Source organism: Lactuca saligna, chromosome 4 (assembly GCF_052625555.1).
Source record: "Lactuca saligna cultivar CGN05327 chromosome 4, ASM5262555v1, whole genome shotgun sequence".
NCBI lineage: Eukaryota > Viridiplantae > Streptophyta > Magnoliopsida > Asterales > Asteraceae > Lactuca > Lactuca saligna.
Window position 1 is genome coordinate 262996147 of NC_136420.1, and position 13590 is coordinate 263009736.

Here is a 13590-nt window from a genome sequence, read left to right on the forward strand (position 1 = left end):
TGTGTCATTGACTAGGTCAGAGTTCGACAGCGGTTTTTGAGAGCTACGATCGCTTGTTGGGTTTTGAAGACGTACTTGTAGTTATAGTTATTAGACTTATCCAAGTGGAAGAATGTTGGATTATGTATCTAAGCCCATTACTATATCTGGTATGTACTTGACTCGAGAGTAGCATGGTCCATTTCGCGTTGCCTTCACCAGAACAATTTGACAAGATGGATATTTAAGAAAGAGATTTATTAATATATTATAAGTATAATATATTAATTGAGAAATCATATTATTTAATTAATATTGGTCAATAATAAATTTGAAATTAATTTAGTGATCAAAAGAGATTAATTAAATTAAGGGGACTGATTAAGTAAATCAATAATACATATAGTTTGGGCTAATGATCCATGATTAATTAGTGATGAACTAAGTTTATGTGAGAGTCCATGAAGTGTTAGTCCATAAGGCTTATCATATGTATTATTGGATTAAAGTTGCAAGGAATGAATTAGGGTTTATAAGTTGAAACCCTAGGAATTCCACACTATAAAAGTAACCCCTTAGCTCCAAATTCACCACCCCAAGGGTTCTAAGAGAACCCTAGCCGATTTTGGTGGTTCTAGCCTCTCTCTCTCAAAGTCCTCCATTTTTTCATGGTGTTTGTAAGTTGTTTAAGGCATCACACTTGAGGCGCTAAGCTCTTGAAAGGCCAACAACTACAAGCTACAAATAAGAGGTATTCTTCTAACTAGTTTTATGATTCAAGTACCAAATTTGTATGCTAGATAGGTTTTATTCTTTGGATTATTTTTGTTGCATGTATAACTAGAGAAACCTTAGATCAAAAGCATTAGGGTAGTATGTGCGCCATAGGAGTGTTATAGTACTTAAAACCCAACAGATACCGGATAAATACATGATCTTGGCTTGCTCAGGATGTTAGTTCAAGTTCAAGATATAAATGATAAGTCAACATTTCTACCCACAAAATTGCCCCTAAAAATCTTCAATCCAACATCATGGTGAGTGAAGATTTCTAGAGTTTGAAAATGGATCACACTAATGTGATGTGGCCCATGTTTATAGGGTCAATCTTATACATCGATTATCCTGGGAAGTTTGAATTTTGAATGGCCGAGATTTTTGCTTGAATATACTCTTATAAACTCACTCCATTGCTTTCTTCCTCCGGTTACTCTACGATCATCAGGATTTTCTACTTAGGTCATTTCTTACTTTTCCATTATTGTATTATTCTTGTTTGTTTGATCATGGGAAAAAGACTCGTTCGAGCTAGGGCTAGATCAGAGAAACATGTTGTCATGGATTTCATAGATTTAGGTTTGTTTCCTGAGAACAAAAGAAAAGTAAGCAGCTTTTCAAATTTTGACATCGATGTGCTTCGATCGTCAGGTAAGTTTCCTCAAGGTACAATCTTTAAGGTTCTTGGGCCAAAATTAAGGGAAAATTATCTTTCTCCATCTTGGTTTTTCTTTTACGAGTTTCCTTTCTCCATTGGTCTATCCTTTCCTTTTCCTCTATTGACTTTTGAGTTCTTTCATGTTACCAAACTCTCTTATGCCCAATTCATGTCAGTCGTTTGGCGTATTCTATTTTGGATTCATCAACTTAATGAAACTGAGGGTTTGAATCTTGGGCTATATAGAGAGTTTATATAAGATCCAATGTTTTGGTTATTTCAAATTTATCTCAAAGTGAAGATTGGTAGTCCTCATTTTGTCTTAGAAAGTTCTCTGACGAATCATTTCTTCATCAATGATAGTTCCCTTAGAAAGACCTTCTTTCCCAAGATTAGCTAAATGAGGATAGGGATCATGTATTTTGGGTATTTTTATTTTGTGTTATTTGAATAACTTTGATTCTCTTCTTTTTCCCTTGGACAGTCTCGGAGTATGAAAAGATTTTTCCTCCTCAAGAGGATACTGAAGAGAACGTCCAAAATTTTCTGAGGCTTTTAGTGGAGAAAAGAAGCTTTGGACTGGTAGAGGCTTGACTTTAAGGAAACTTCAACTTATCCATTGTGATAGAGAACTCAAAATCAATCATGTCTACAGTTATGTCGCAAGATATTTCTACTTGATTTATTCCTATATTGTTTGATAACATTGTTTTGCGATCATGAGCAAGGAAAATCGTTCAGGTGCAAGGAAATTGGAAAGAAATGCAAAAAATCATGATCCCCGGAACTGGAAATTTACTTTGGAGGTGGGTTAAGAAGTGTTCTACGGGCACATCCTTTCAAGTTCAAATAGAAAGTAGTCATGTCGGTTCAATCTATAAGTTTCATGTTCTTTCTTCTTTTGTATCTCAATGATGTTTTCGTAACATAATTGTTTGGGTTACAGGCTACTACCTTAATGCTAAAGGGTGTTGACGAATTTAAAAAGGAACTTGAAGTTACCAAGAAACAATGAAAATGAGCTTGCTTTGAAGGTGAAGGACTAGGTTGTCAAGAGATAGGAATTAAAGAGAATGGTAGAGGAATGGGATGACTTGAAGGATCAACTTGGTGAAAAAATTCATGACAGTGTTGATTTTGGAGGCTAGATTAAAAATAGCAGAGGATGTTGAGAAGAATAGGGTTGAATATTAGGACATACCAACTAAGAGAAAGCGTTGAGGAGGTTTAAGGGTGAGGAACATGAAAGTGAGAAGGTTGGCGAAGGGAGTGTTGAGGACCAAGATAGTGAGGGTCCAAAGAAAGGTAAAGACATAGCTCCTTGAAGTGTTTCTTTTTCTTTGCTTGGTTGTTTAGACAATTATCTTTGGGTTATGCTTTAAGACAATATTTGGGATTTAATAGTTTGATTAGGGTTGGTATGTTTTTGGATACATGGAACACTTTCTCTTTTGGAAAGTGATGGGCAGTTAAAATAATTTTCTTAGCAAAGTTTTTGTATGCATGAAAACATTTTTAAAATAGTGGATTGGCTCCCTAACTTTTCCTTTGAAAAAGGGTTTTTTTAAATAAAAAATATATTTTTAGGAGTAAAACACTTATGAGTTCGAGATAGGCTTGAATGAAAGATCCTAAATTGGAAATGTGGGGTAAAAGGATTTATGTTTAAAATACATTTTTATCTTCATATCTTAGTTTTAAAGAGAAAATATATTTTGATAGAAATGTGTTCAAAAATAAAAATAATTTTGATGCAATATGAAAGATTTGAGTAACAAATTTTAGCTTAAAATGTCACACTTTGAAAGAGTAATCATCAGGTCTATGAGCATATGATAAGTTCAAGGGAGGTAATAAGTAAAATCAATCTTGGAACTTAGAGATGTTATAAGAATCGTGTACCTTATATCTAGGATCTTAGGATGATATCTTGAGTTATAATAACTTTGTTTGTTATCTTGAGATTACATCTTGGGATATTATCTTGGATAGATAACGCTTTGTTTAATATCTTAGGATGCCCCCATTGGTTTAAATCTTTGGTTTTGATCTTAGATCTGGATATATGTGTCATATTGAACATGACCATGTTCTCACCAATTGACAACATATAAATGTTGAAAATCTGTGGATAACCTCATCTGATGATTGTTCCCTTGGGATATTCCACATCCTTGGGATATTCCCTTGGCTTAAGTTTAACATGTTAATGTTAAATGTTTGGGTATAAGATCTCAGTTGTATCATACCCCTGTTTCATTCCATTGAATTTTGCTTAAGTTCTAGAAAATAGTTAGTAATATGGAGGTTGTTGGTTACTAAAGTGTATGTCGATCCCCATTTCTTTTACTATTGCGTCCAAGCGAGGTGTTTAAACCTAATCTCGTAGAAAGATGTCAGTCTTTAAACCTTACAAGGTATCTTGCATACCTTGGATCTTAGGAGGGGTGATCAGCCCCTAAAATATTGGTCAAGATCTTCAATGTCTGCAAAACAAAGATCTTGAGTGAAGGGTGGGTCTTAGCTTGGGTAACACCCCTCCGATGCTTAAGTCGATATCAAGAATTATAATGTATAATTGATAATTGAAATAAGGACGGAAGACATACCTGAGTATCTTAGATCAAGATCTTGGATATAGATAAAATAGTTTTTAAAATGTATAGTATTCCAAGATATTGGTAGCCGGTGAACGTATAGGGTGGAGAACCAATATGCCCCCTTTCCAGCCCTTAAATCTATAAGGTAAGGACCTTCCCATTTTGGAGCAAGTTTCTTTGCACTATGTTTAGCTGTATTTTGGAATACTTTTTGAAGGACAAGATCCCCTATCTGGAATCTTCTAATTCTGGTATTATTATTGTAAGATTTTGCAATTATTTTCTGGTATGTAGCTATCTAAATCTTGACATGATCCCTAAACTCATCTACTGTGTCAAGATCTTTAGCTAGGATCTTTCCATTTTCCTTTTGGTTGTGGATTCTTGTCTAGCTGTGAGAATCATAACTTCCGGTAGAATCACAAACTTAGTTCCAAATACCTAAGTATATGGTGTTTGTCCTGTGGAATTCTTGGTTGTGGTCCTATCTTCCCAAAATACCAAGGGTAGATCTTCAGCCCATGTTCCTCTTCTTTCTATGAATCTTTTATTTAGGTTATTTATTATGATCTTCTTTCTTGACTCATCTTGACCATTTGATTGAGGGTAGACAAGTGTAGAAGTGATCATCTTGATTTCCCAACTTACACAGATGTTTTGTGTTCTCTTACCTATAAACTGAGATCTGTTATCACATATAATTTCAGGTGGAATGCCAAACATAATCAGTATGTTGCATTTGATGAAAGACATTAGTTTCTTCTATCTTTACCACCTGGTTTCATAAGAACTTTGCCAATGATATCTGTGCCCCATTTCATGAATGGCCAAAGATATACTAATGGGTGTAGAGGTTTAGTAGCTGGTGTAAGGTATTGTTATGTCTTTAGCATGCATCACATGTTTTAGCATACTCCATTGCATCATTCCTCATTATTTTCCAATAGTATCATGTCCTCAATATCTTAGAGAAGAGTGCCCAATCCCTGGTATGATTTCCACATTATCCTTTAAGAATTTATTTGAGGATGATCTGGGATTTATTATCTTCAAGACACCTAAAATATGGACCTACTGTAGATTTTCTAAACAATATATTTTCAATTATATTGAACCTGAAAGATTTGATTTTGAAGGTCCTTGTGCATTTTTCATTTTTAGGAATGGATCCATCTTATAAATATTGAAGGACTGAGATCATGGGTTCAAAGATCTTGGACAAGCAACGCGTCTTCTTGGATGTCTTCTATTGTTGGTTTAATGACGTAAGATGTAGGGATTTTGGAGTTTGGATGGATCTTAAATGTTGAACCAAGATTGGTGTAACACCCATAAAATTGAAGCCAATTTAAAACTTTTTAATACATTTAAGAACCGTTAAGTTATTATAGTTTGGTTTCAAAATAGTTTAAACATCAAAGTATCCCCATAATCAAATCATAGATTCCATGAAAATGAGGAGTTGTACGATCACGCCTTTGCCTTCCTGCGGTCATCTACTGTACCTGAAACCATAATCAATAAATGTAAGCTCAAAGGCTTAGTGAGTTACCCCCAAAATACCGATACACATACAGTCCAATAATACATGAACAAATAACATATCATAACAACTGAACAGAATGCAATGGGTCCACAACTTTACAAGCTGGATTACCCCCTGGGCCTTCAGTACGAGTCTGGAATGCCTATCGGGCCCTCAGCTCATATCTAGAATACCATCGAGCCCTTAGTACGAGTCTGGAATGCCTACCGGGCCCTCAGCTCGTATTTGGAATGCTCCCAAGTCCTCAGTATGAGTCTGGAATGCCTACCGGGCCCTCAGCTCATATCTGGAATACTCTAGGGTTTGTTGGCTACCGCATGGAGCAATACAACCTCAACCCATCCCACATAACATGTCGGCATGTAATAGATAAATACACATACAGGAAATCAGACAATATCACAGGTAGTCCTACAGACCTACCAAACTAGCATATCAACTAGCATACATCACTAGCATGCAATACTAACTCATGATCAACATCTAACACTGCTAGGATAATACATCCAATGAGTCGGCATTGGTGCCTTAGACCCCTTAGTATAGTGAGGATAACTCACCTGGCACTACTGAAGTCCCGCAGATACAACTCCAGCTGCTGGTTGACAGATTCCTGCACTGTCAACATCAAACAATACCCAATTAATAATTGGGTTACAATCTAAAGGTTCAACTCACACTATAAAAGCCCAAAGGTCAAATCATGGGTCAAAGCCCAACATATGGCCCAATTTTCCAAATTGGGCCTAGACCACTACATAGTCTTTCCCTAAGGCCCATCCAATTATTCCAATCCAATTCCCATGGCCCATTATCACATAATCATAAAGGTCCAGTTATGGCTCATTTATGACCCAATTTTCCAAATTAGGCCCAAGTCCTCACATGCGCCTTATCCTAAAGCCCATCTAATTACTTTGGTCCATTAACTTGTTCTTGGATGGCCCACCAATAGTCCAATCGCAAAAGCCCGATAGGAAGTCCCAATTCAAGGCCCGAGTGAGATTAGGGCTTTCACATGAAATGATGATTAGAGTTAAGTGTTTCTTACTTAACCCATTAAGGACTTAATCCATTAAGGACTTAATCCATTAAGTCCATTATTTCCTTAAGCTAGTTGCAAATGATTATTAATTATTATTTTAGGTTATTAAATAATTCCCGTGTGAGTGTTCCAATGATTCTCAAAATTAGGATTTTATTGGCATTAGGGTTTTCCAAACTCTACTTAGTGTTTCCAACCCAAATATTATCCCATTTATTAATTTGTTGGATTTTTAGGTTATTTAGGGATTTATTGGGCCTATCAAGCCCACTAGAATGTTATTAAGCTCATTAGAGTTTTATTGGGTCAATTAGAGTCCATTAGACTCATTAGGATTTTCACTAAGCCCATTTGACTTCATTAGGCCCATTAGGCTAACAAGGCCCATTAGGGTTTCAAGTATCCCCACTCGAGTCAACTCACAAGGCAAGCACACCGCCACCCGACGCGGCGGCTGGTGGTGGCAGGAGGCAGCAGCCGCCACCCTAAGGTAGTGGAATTGCCTTTCATTATTCCATTTGTTTCAATTACAATACCATCCAAAAACACACACTCTTACTAATAATACACACACATACACACCCTCCATGGCAGTCTTGAGGCGGCAGCCGGCCATGGTGGTTTTTCCCTGACTTTTCTCCGGCAGCAACAACCCGAGACACCCAAGCTTGCGAGACACGCTGGAACACACACCCATTACACACACACCCGCCCCTAATGCCCGGAAAGTAAACCCAACATGCACTGAGGTTGGTGGAGAAGGCGGCAGTACAAGAAAACGGCAATAGTGGCGGCAATAGCTTCGTTATCTCCGACAGCCACCATGGTCGGCGGCCATGGTGGTTCTCTACGATCTTCAGTCGACTGAAAGCAACATGCACACATACGCAACTGCATCACAAACCACAACCTAGCCACCGTTTCTCGGTGGTATGTGGCAGACGGAACATCAGCGATGTTGAGCAGCCTCCATACGGTAGCGGACACCGGTCACCAGTTACATAGAAGAAATAGGAGGGGAAGGAATAGCGGTAGAGAAAGCAATGGCAGAAGCCACGAATCGAGCCTCCATCCCATCGCCGAAGTTGTGGCAGAATTCGTTCGATGGTTCAAGGTAACGACGAAGGTTGGCGGCTACCGGAAGTAAAGAAGAGGAAGTGGAGGGGTGGCGGCCGATGTAGAGGTTAGGGAGGCATAAGAAGAAGTGACGGCTGTATCATTTCGGTTTAGGTTTTTAAGGGTGACGGAAATGAAGGGTTAAATACCTGAACCCTTAAACTAATTCTCATAATGTCGTAAATGGTCCCTCCTTGTCCTTCATCTTTCAAATTTAGTCCAGAAGTTACCATTCCTACCCAACTTTCTAAAATCCTTACAAAGCAAATCCGATATTTACCTTTTAACCCTCGCTTCCATAATTTCTTTTATATTAGGTCCAAATGATTCCAAATAGCCCCTCCTCCTACCAAAACCTTTTCAAAATAAGCCACTTAATTACACTTTAACCCCTGAAGCTAACATCCCAGTAATTATTATTTGTTTTGGGCTATAATAATTTAAAATAATAATAAAATTACTCCTCGGGGTCCCGAATTTATTATTTTAATTATTCTTCTTAAAATGGGGTGTTACAATTGGCTAGTGTATTTGCTTTACTATTATCTTCCCTAGGTATCTGTCTTATGTCAAAATCTTGGAACTTCGATGCCAAGTTCTATACTGTCTCAAGGTATGAAGCTAGTTTTTCATTTTTCAATGCATATTCTCCATTAAATTAGTTAGTAAATAGCAATGAATGTGTATGTACCTAAAGGCTTTTGATCCTAAGATCTTGAATGATTTGTAAACCCAAGATCAATGCATCGTATTCTGCCTTATTGTTAGTTGCTTGAAAATCAACAACTCACCGCATGGGGTTCCAGATCTGATCCCTTAGAATTAGAAGCTTTATGTATAAAGAGAGTCCATTTCTTTGTTTCTTCTATATCTTGAAGCCACTGAACTTCCTTTTCGACTTCGGGTTGAAGATCCGGACCACAATCAACTACAAAATCTGCTAATGCTTATGATTTTATTGTAGATGTTAGCTCATATCTTATGTCGTGAGTACCTAGTTGTACATACCACTTATCCATTCTTCTTTACATCTAAGGTTTTCTCATGTATTATGTCATGAGTACTTAGTTGTACATACCACTTAGCCATTCTTCCTGACATCTTCGTTGTAGTTAGTTATACAAACCCAGTTTCTTGAGTCGTAAGGCCTTCATTTGATCTATTTATTGTCCAAAATCTTGAAACAAGAACTTCTCGAAACAGGATGTTACATCAAAGGTTGTAACACTTTCACTTCTATGGTTGATTTAATCTTTCCATGATTGCAAAATGATCATTGGTGGTTAAAATGAGTTTTAAGTTTAGTCTATTTTATAAGCTTTCCTTTCCGTTATTAGCGTTTTTAGGAAAAACAATTTTGAATAAAACCCAACAATATGTTGATATAAATGGAGGATATGCTCAATCTAGCTAAGAATATGGTTGAAATTAATGACTTGAAGGTGCTATGGAAAGTGAATTGAGATGAATGATCTGCAAAGAAGATATTCAGGATGGAGATTCAGCAGGCTAGAAGACCATGATTGTTATACAGTTCTCAACAAGGATACATTGAGAAAGTCTTGCAATCGTTCCATATTGATCATTCGAAACTTGTTAGAACTCCTTTGGCAACACACTTAAATTTAGTTGAAGCATTATACCTATAATGGTTGAAGAAAGAGATTACATGAGAACGGTTCCATAGTGTTGCTAGAAATCTCATGTATAGGATGGCATGTACTAGGCATGATCCGAATCATGCACTTAGTATGGTAAGCAGGTTTATGAGCAATATTGGTAAAGCTCACTAGGAAACGGTTAAGTAGATAATGTGATACTTGAAGGGTACAACTAATATTTTTCTGCTATATGGCGCTAATATACGAAATAATTACTTAACTAGATATACGAAAGAATGACTTGGTGGTGATTTGGTGGAAATAAGATCAATGATGTGTTACACCTTTAACTGTGTTATATGGGTGTGCTATAAGTTGGAAGTCAACGTTGTAACTCATTGTTGCCTTATCTACAAATGAAGTCGAGTATCTATCTATGCTAGAAGGAATAAAGGAGTGCATAGGGTTACACGGTCTCGTTCAAAGTCTTAGTTTGAAAGTGGAAAACCATTCGTGTTTTATGACAATCATAAACTTTTGTGTCTTGCAAAGAATCTTGTCTATCACAAAAAGACGAAACATATTGATGTACGACAAAATTTCATTAGAGATACTTTAGAAGATCAATGGTTTTATATTAAAAAAACAAGGAGAGCCTAAATGATATTTTTAAAAAACTGTGGCCTACAGAGAAGTCCAATATTTGATTCGACTTAGTAGATGTTAATATTTGCTTGGATTTAGTAGATGTTCAAAGGAGTTAAGTCGCTATAGGGTGAATTGGCAAGAGAGAGCAGTAAGTTCTTGGTTTTTGTAATTTGGTGTATTATTCAAATCAATGTGAATATTGTTAAATGTGACTTAAGCTAACTGATCAATAGCTAGCTTATCATTAAATATCTTATCAGTAGTTGGCTTGCCTACCATTAGCTGGCAAAATGGAGGCTCAACCCGATTTTAGCTAGGGTTTACATTGTACTTTGCCTATATATAACAACTAATAGCAAGGATTTATAGGATAGAATATAGCGTTATAATATGGTTTTCAAACTTGTGAATTAAAATAAATAAAAAAAAAAAATTCTGTCTGTGGACGTAGGACATACTTACCAAACCACATACATAAAAGATGTCTTTGTGTTTGTGATTATTCTTGTTTCTTCCTAGAGTTAGCCATTGGCATCTTATTTAATTAATTAGAAAAATAAGTATTATTAAAATAAAAAATCGGATAAATAACTTAAGATAAAAGCAATTTCAATTTCTAACTTTCTACGTTGTTTAGCTGTTTACGGTAAACTAAACTAAAAAAAAAAAAAAAAAAAAATGAAAACCATGGGAGAGTTTATGTATCATTAAAGTAGGTCACTTGACCTACCTTATTATTTATTTTAATAAGAGATAGATCTTAATAAAATTTAGACAACTATTTTTTTTTTGGAAACAAAACATATGAATAAGTTAGGATTTTTAAAGATCATATTTTATATTTTAATAGCCTAAATAAATAATCTATCCAAAGTAGATATGTACAAATGTCGATTTTAATAGAAATAGTTTTTTTTTTAAACGGTCTGATTTTTAACCAGTTTTTTGAGATTGGGTATGGTTTTAAAGAGTTTTAGTAATGATACAATTGTTAAAATATATCAAGACCTTGTATAAGAAGTTTAATTTTATTTTTTGCTTATACCACCTGACTCTTGAAACCGCAACTAATATCTTTTTTCTTTCTATTATATCATGTCATTTAAATAGGTAAACTCACCGCCGTAAAAAACGAAACACAACACAATCGTTAGTGTTTTTAAATTATTACGACTTCGTTTTCCCATAAACGTAATGGCAGGCTAATATTACTAACACTTGACGAAATGATTGAATTATGTATAAATTTACTGGGTTTTGACCTAAATTGAAAGGGCATATTTTCTTTTCTTTTAAGGGGAGTTCATACTTCATAATCTTACCAAGAGTACATCAGATAAATTTTCAAAGAACTACCATAAATCTATAAATGGAAAATGAAACAAATCATTCGTTCAACACCAGATGAACTACGCAAATTAAGAAAAACTTACGATCATCCTCAATTCAATCAAACAATTGTCTCCAACCCTTTTCTGTGATCCACGATTCACATATTCGAAGGTTGCAAATCTATCATTTGGTGCACCCATCGTACAAAAATTGATCCACTCTCTAGAACCATGGCTCCAGCCATGGTCATATTATGTGTATGTTATTCTGCGCTTTTAACCGGTACATGTGTCAATGGTCTAGGCGTGAATTGGGGTACGCAGACATCAACACCTTTGGATCCTAAATATGTCGTCCAGATGCTCAAAGACAATAAGATTAACAAGGTGAAGCTTTTTGATTCGGATCATTGGACTGTTCATCAGTTTGCTGGAACGGGGATCGAAGTCATGCTTGGGATCCCTAACCTCAATCTCAAAAAATTTAGTAAGGATTACGATGCTGTCCAAGATTATGTCAAAGAAAATGTTAGCGATCATTTGCGTGATCATGGAGGTGTTAAAATCAAGTACAAATCACTTTTATGCAATTATATTTACGTATATATGTCTGCACTCATGTATAATATGATAAAAGTTGATCGAATGAATAATTAATATGTATAGGTATATAGCCGTTGGAAACGAACCATTCTTGAAAGCTTACAAAGGAGAATACGAGAAGACCATATTCCCAGCTCTAAAAAACGTACAAAAAGCACTCAATGAAGCTGGGCTAGGTAACAAAATCAAAGCCACAATCCCACAAAATGCTGACGTATACAACTCCGGTACAGCAGGCCCATCGGCGGGAAATTTCCGACCAGAAATCAGAGATTTAATGGTCAAAATCTCAAGGTTTCTTGACGAAAACAACTGTCCTTTCATTGTTAATATATACCCTTTCCTTAGTCTTTATGAAAACGAAGATTTTCCCATTGAATTTGCTTTCTTCGACGGAGGTGGACAAGGTGTTCAAGACAGAAACATTCAGTACACGAACATGTTGGATGCCAACCTCGATACCCTCACATATTCCCTGAAGAAGGCCGGAGCAAACAAGGTTAAAATCATCGTCGGAGAAATCGGGTGGCCGACAGATGGCAACCAACATGCCAATGCAAAAATGGCAAGAAGATTCTATAATGGATTACTGAAAAAGTTAGCGTCTAACAAAGGAACCCCACTTCACCCAGGATACATCGAAGTTTATCTTTTCAGTTTAACCGATGAGAATCAAAAGAGTGTTGCTCCGGGATACTTCGAACGTCACTGGGGGATTTTCCGGTATGACGGTCAACCAAAATTCCCTATTGATTTCTCCGGCCAAGGCAACGAAAAGATGCCGGTGGGTGCAAAAAACGTAACGTATTTAAGTCGCCAGTGGTGTGTTTTGAATGACGATGTGAAGAATATGAGCAAGGTCAGGGCTACCTTGGATTACGCTTGCAGTTCGGGTGATTGTACAAGTCTTTCATATGGATCATCATGCAACAAACTAAGTGAACGCATGAATGCATCGTATGCATTCAATATGTATTATCAGATGAATGAACAGAGTGTTGAGGCTTGTGATTTCAATGGGGTGGCAAAGATCACTAACCGCAATTACTCCACGCAGGAGTGTCTTTTTCCGGTAGAGATAATGAGTGCTGCCGGGAAGAATCTCGCCGGAACCAGTGTTCTTGTTGGTTTGTTAAGCTTGTTAGCGTTATCCTGAAGGGTTCATAACTAGTAAGAGATAGGTGATTCAGAGTTGTTCCAGAAAGTAGCGAATAGCGATAGAATTTTGCAGCGTTAGGTTTTAATGCAACGAAGGTTAAGGACCTCTGTATGTATGTCATCCAGTTATCACTATTAATGGTTTAGGTTTAGATGAGTAACGCATTTTGCTAAATCATTTTCTTTTGGTCCTTTCGTTTTAGTATAATCTTCTTTTTTTTTTTTTTTTTTGAGATTTTATAAAAAGCCACAACCTAAAAGAAAAGGTCCGGAAACAAACAAGCAACAGCTTAGAAAATGTCAAAAGGGAAGCCCAAAACTCTTATTTACAATCGTCAAAATTACCCTATGCTTCAACCAATAAAAAAACCGGAGACATAGCATTATCCATGAACATTGAAGAAGTTGTATGAGTCTTGTTAAACCAAGCATTGTTCCTCTCTTTCCAACCACACCACAAGGACGTTGTAGCATATTGCAATAAGAATTTTCCTTTATTTAGCACAATTACCCCAAGAAGCCACATAC

At 36.3% G+C, this 13590-nt stretch overlaps 1 protein-coding gene across 1 annotated transcript; it reads left to right on the forward strand.

Moving 5' to 3' along the window:
* The first annotated feature begins 11418 nt into the window (after positions 1-11418).
* LOC145039113 (glucan endo-1,3-beta-glucosidase 8-like) lies at positions 11419-13117 on the forward strand. The gene is made up of 2 exons (XM_078987233.1): positions 11419-11870; positions 11968-13117. The coding sequence occupies exons 1-2, from the start codon at positions 11533-11535 to the stop codon at positions 13058-13060; spliced, it is 1431 nt and encodes a 476-aa protein (XP_078843359.1). The 5' UTR covers positions 11419-11532; the 3' UTR covers positions 13061-13117.
* The last annotated feature ends 473 nt before the right edge of the window (positions 13118-13590 follow it).

What these genes read in the sequence shown, in the direction of transcription:
- LOC145039113 (XM_078987233.1), top strand. Translation starts at nt 11,533, where the DNA reads ATGGCTCCAGCCATGGTCATATTATGTGTATGTTATTCTGCGCTTTTA. An exon ending in CATGGAGGTGTTAAAATCAA is followed by an intron (nt 11,871 to 11,967) that starts GTACAAATCACT and finishes TAATATGTATAG; the next exon opens with GTATATAGCCGTTGGAAACG.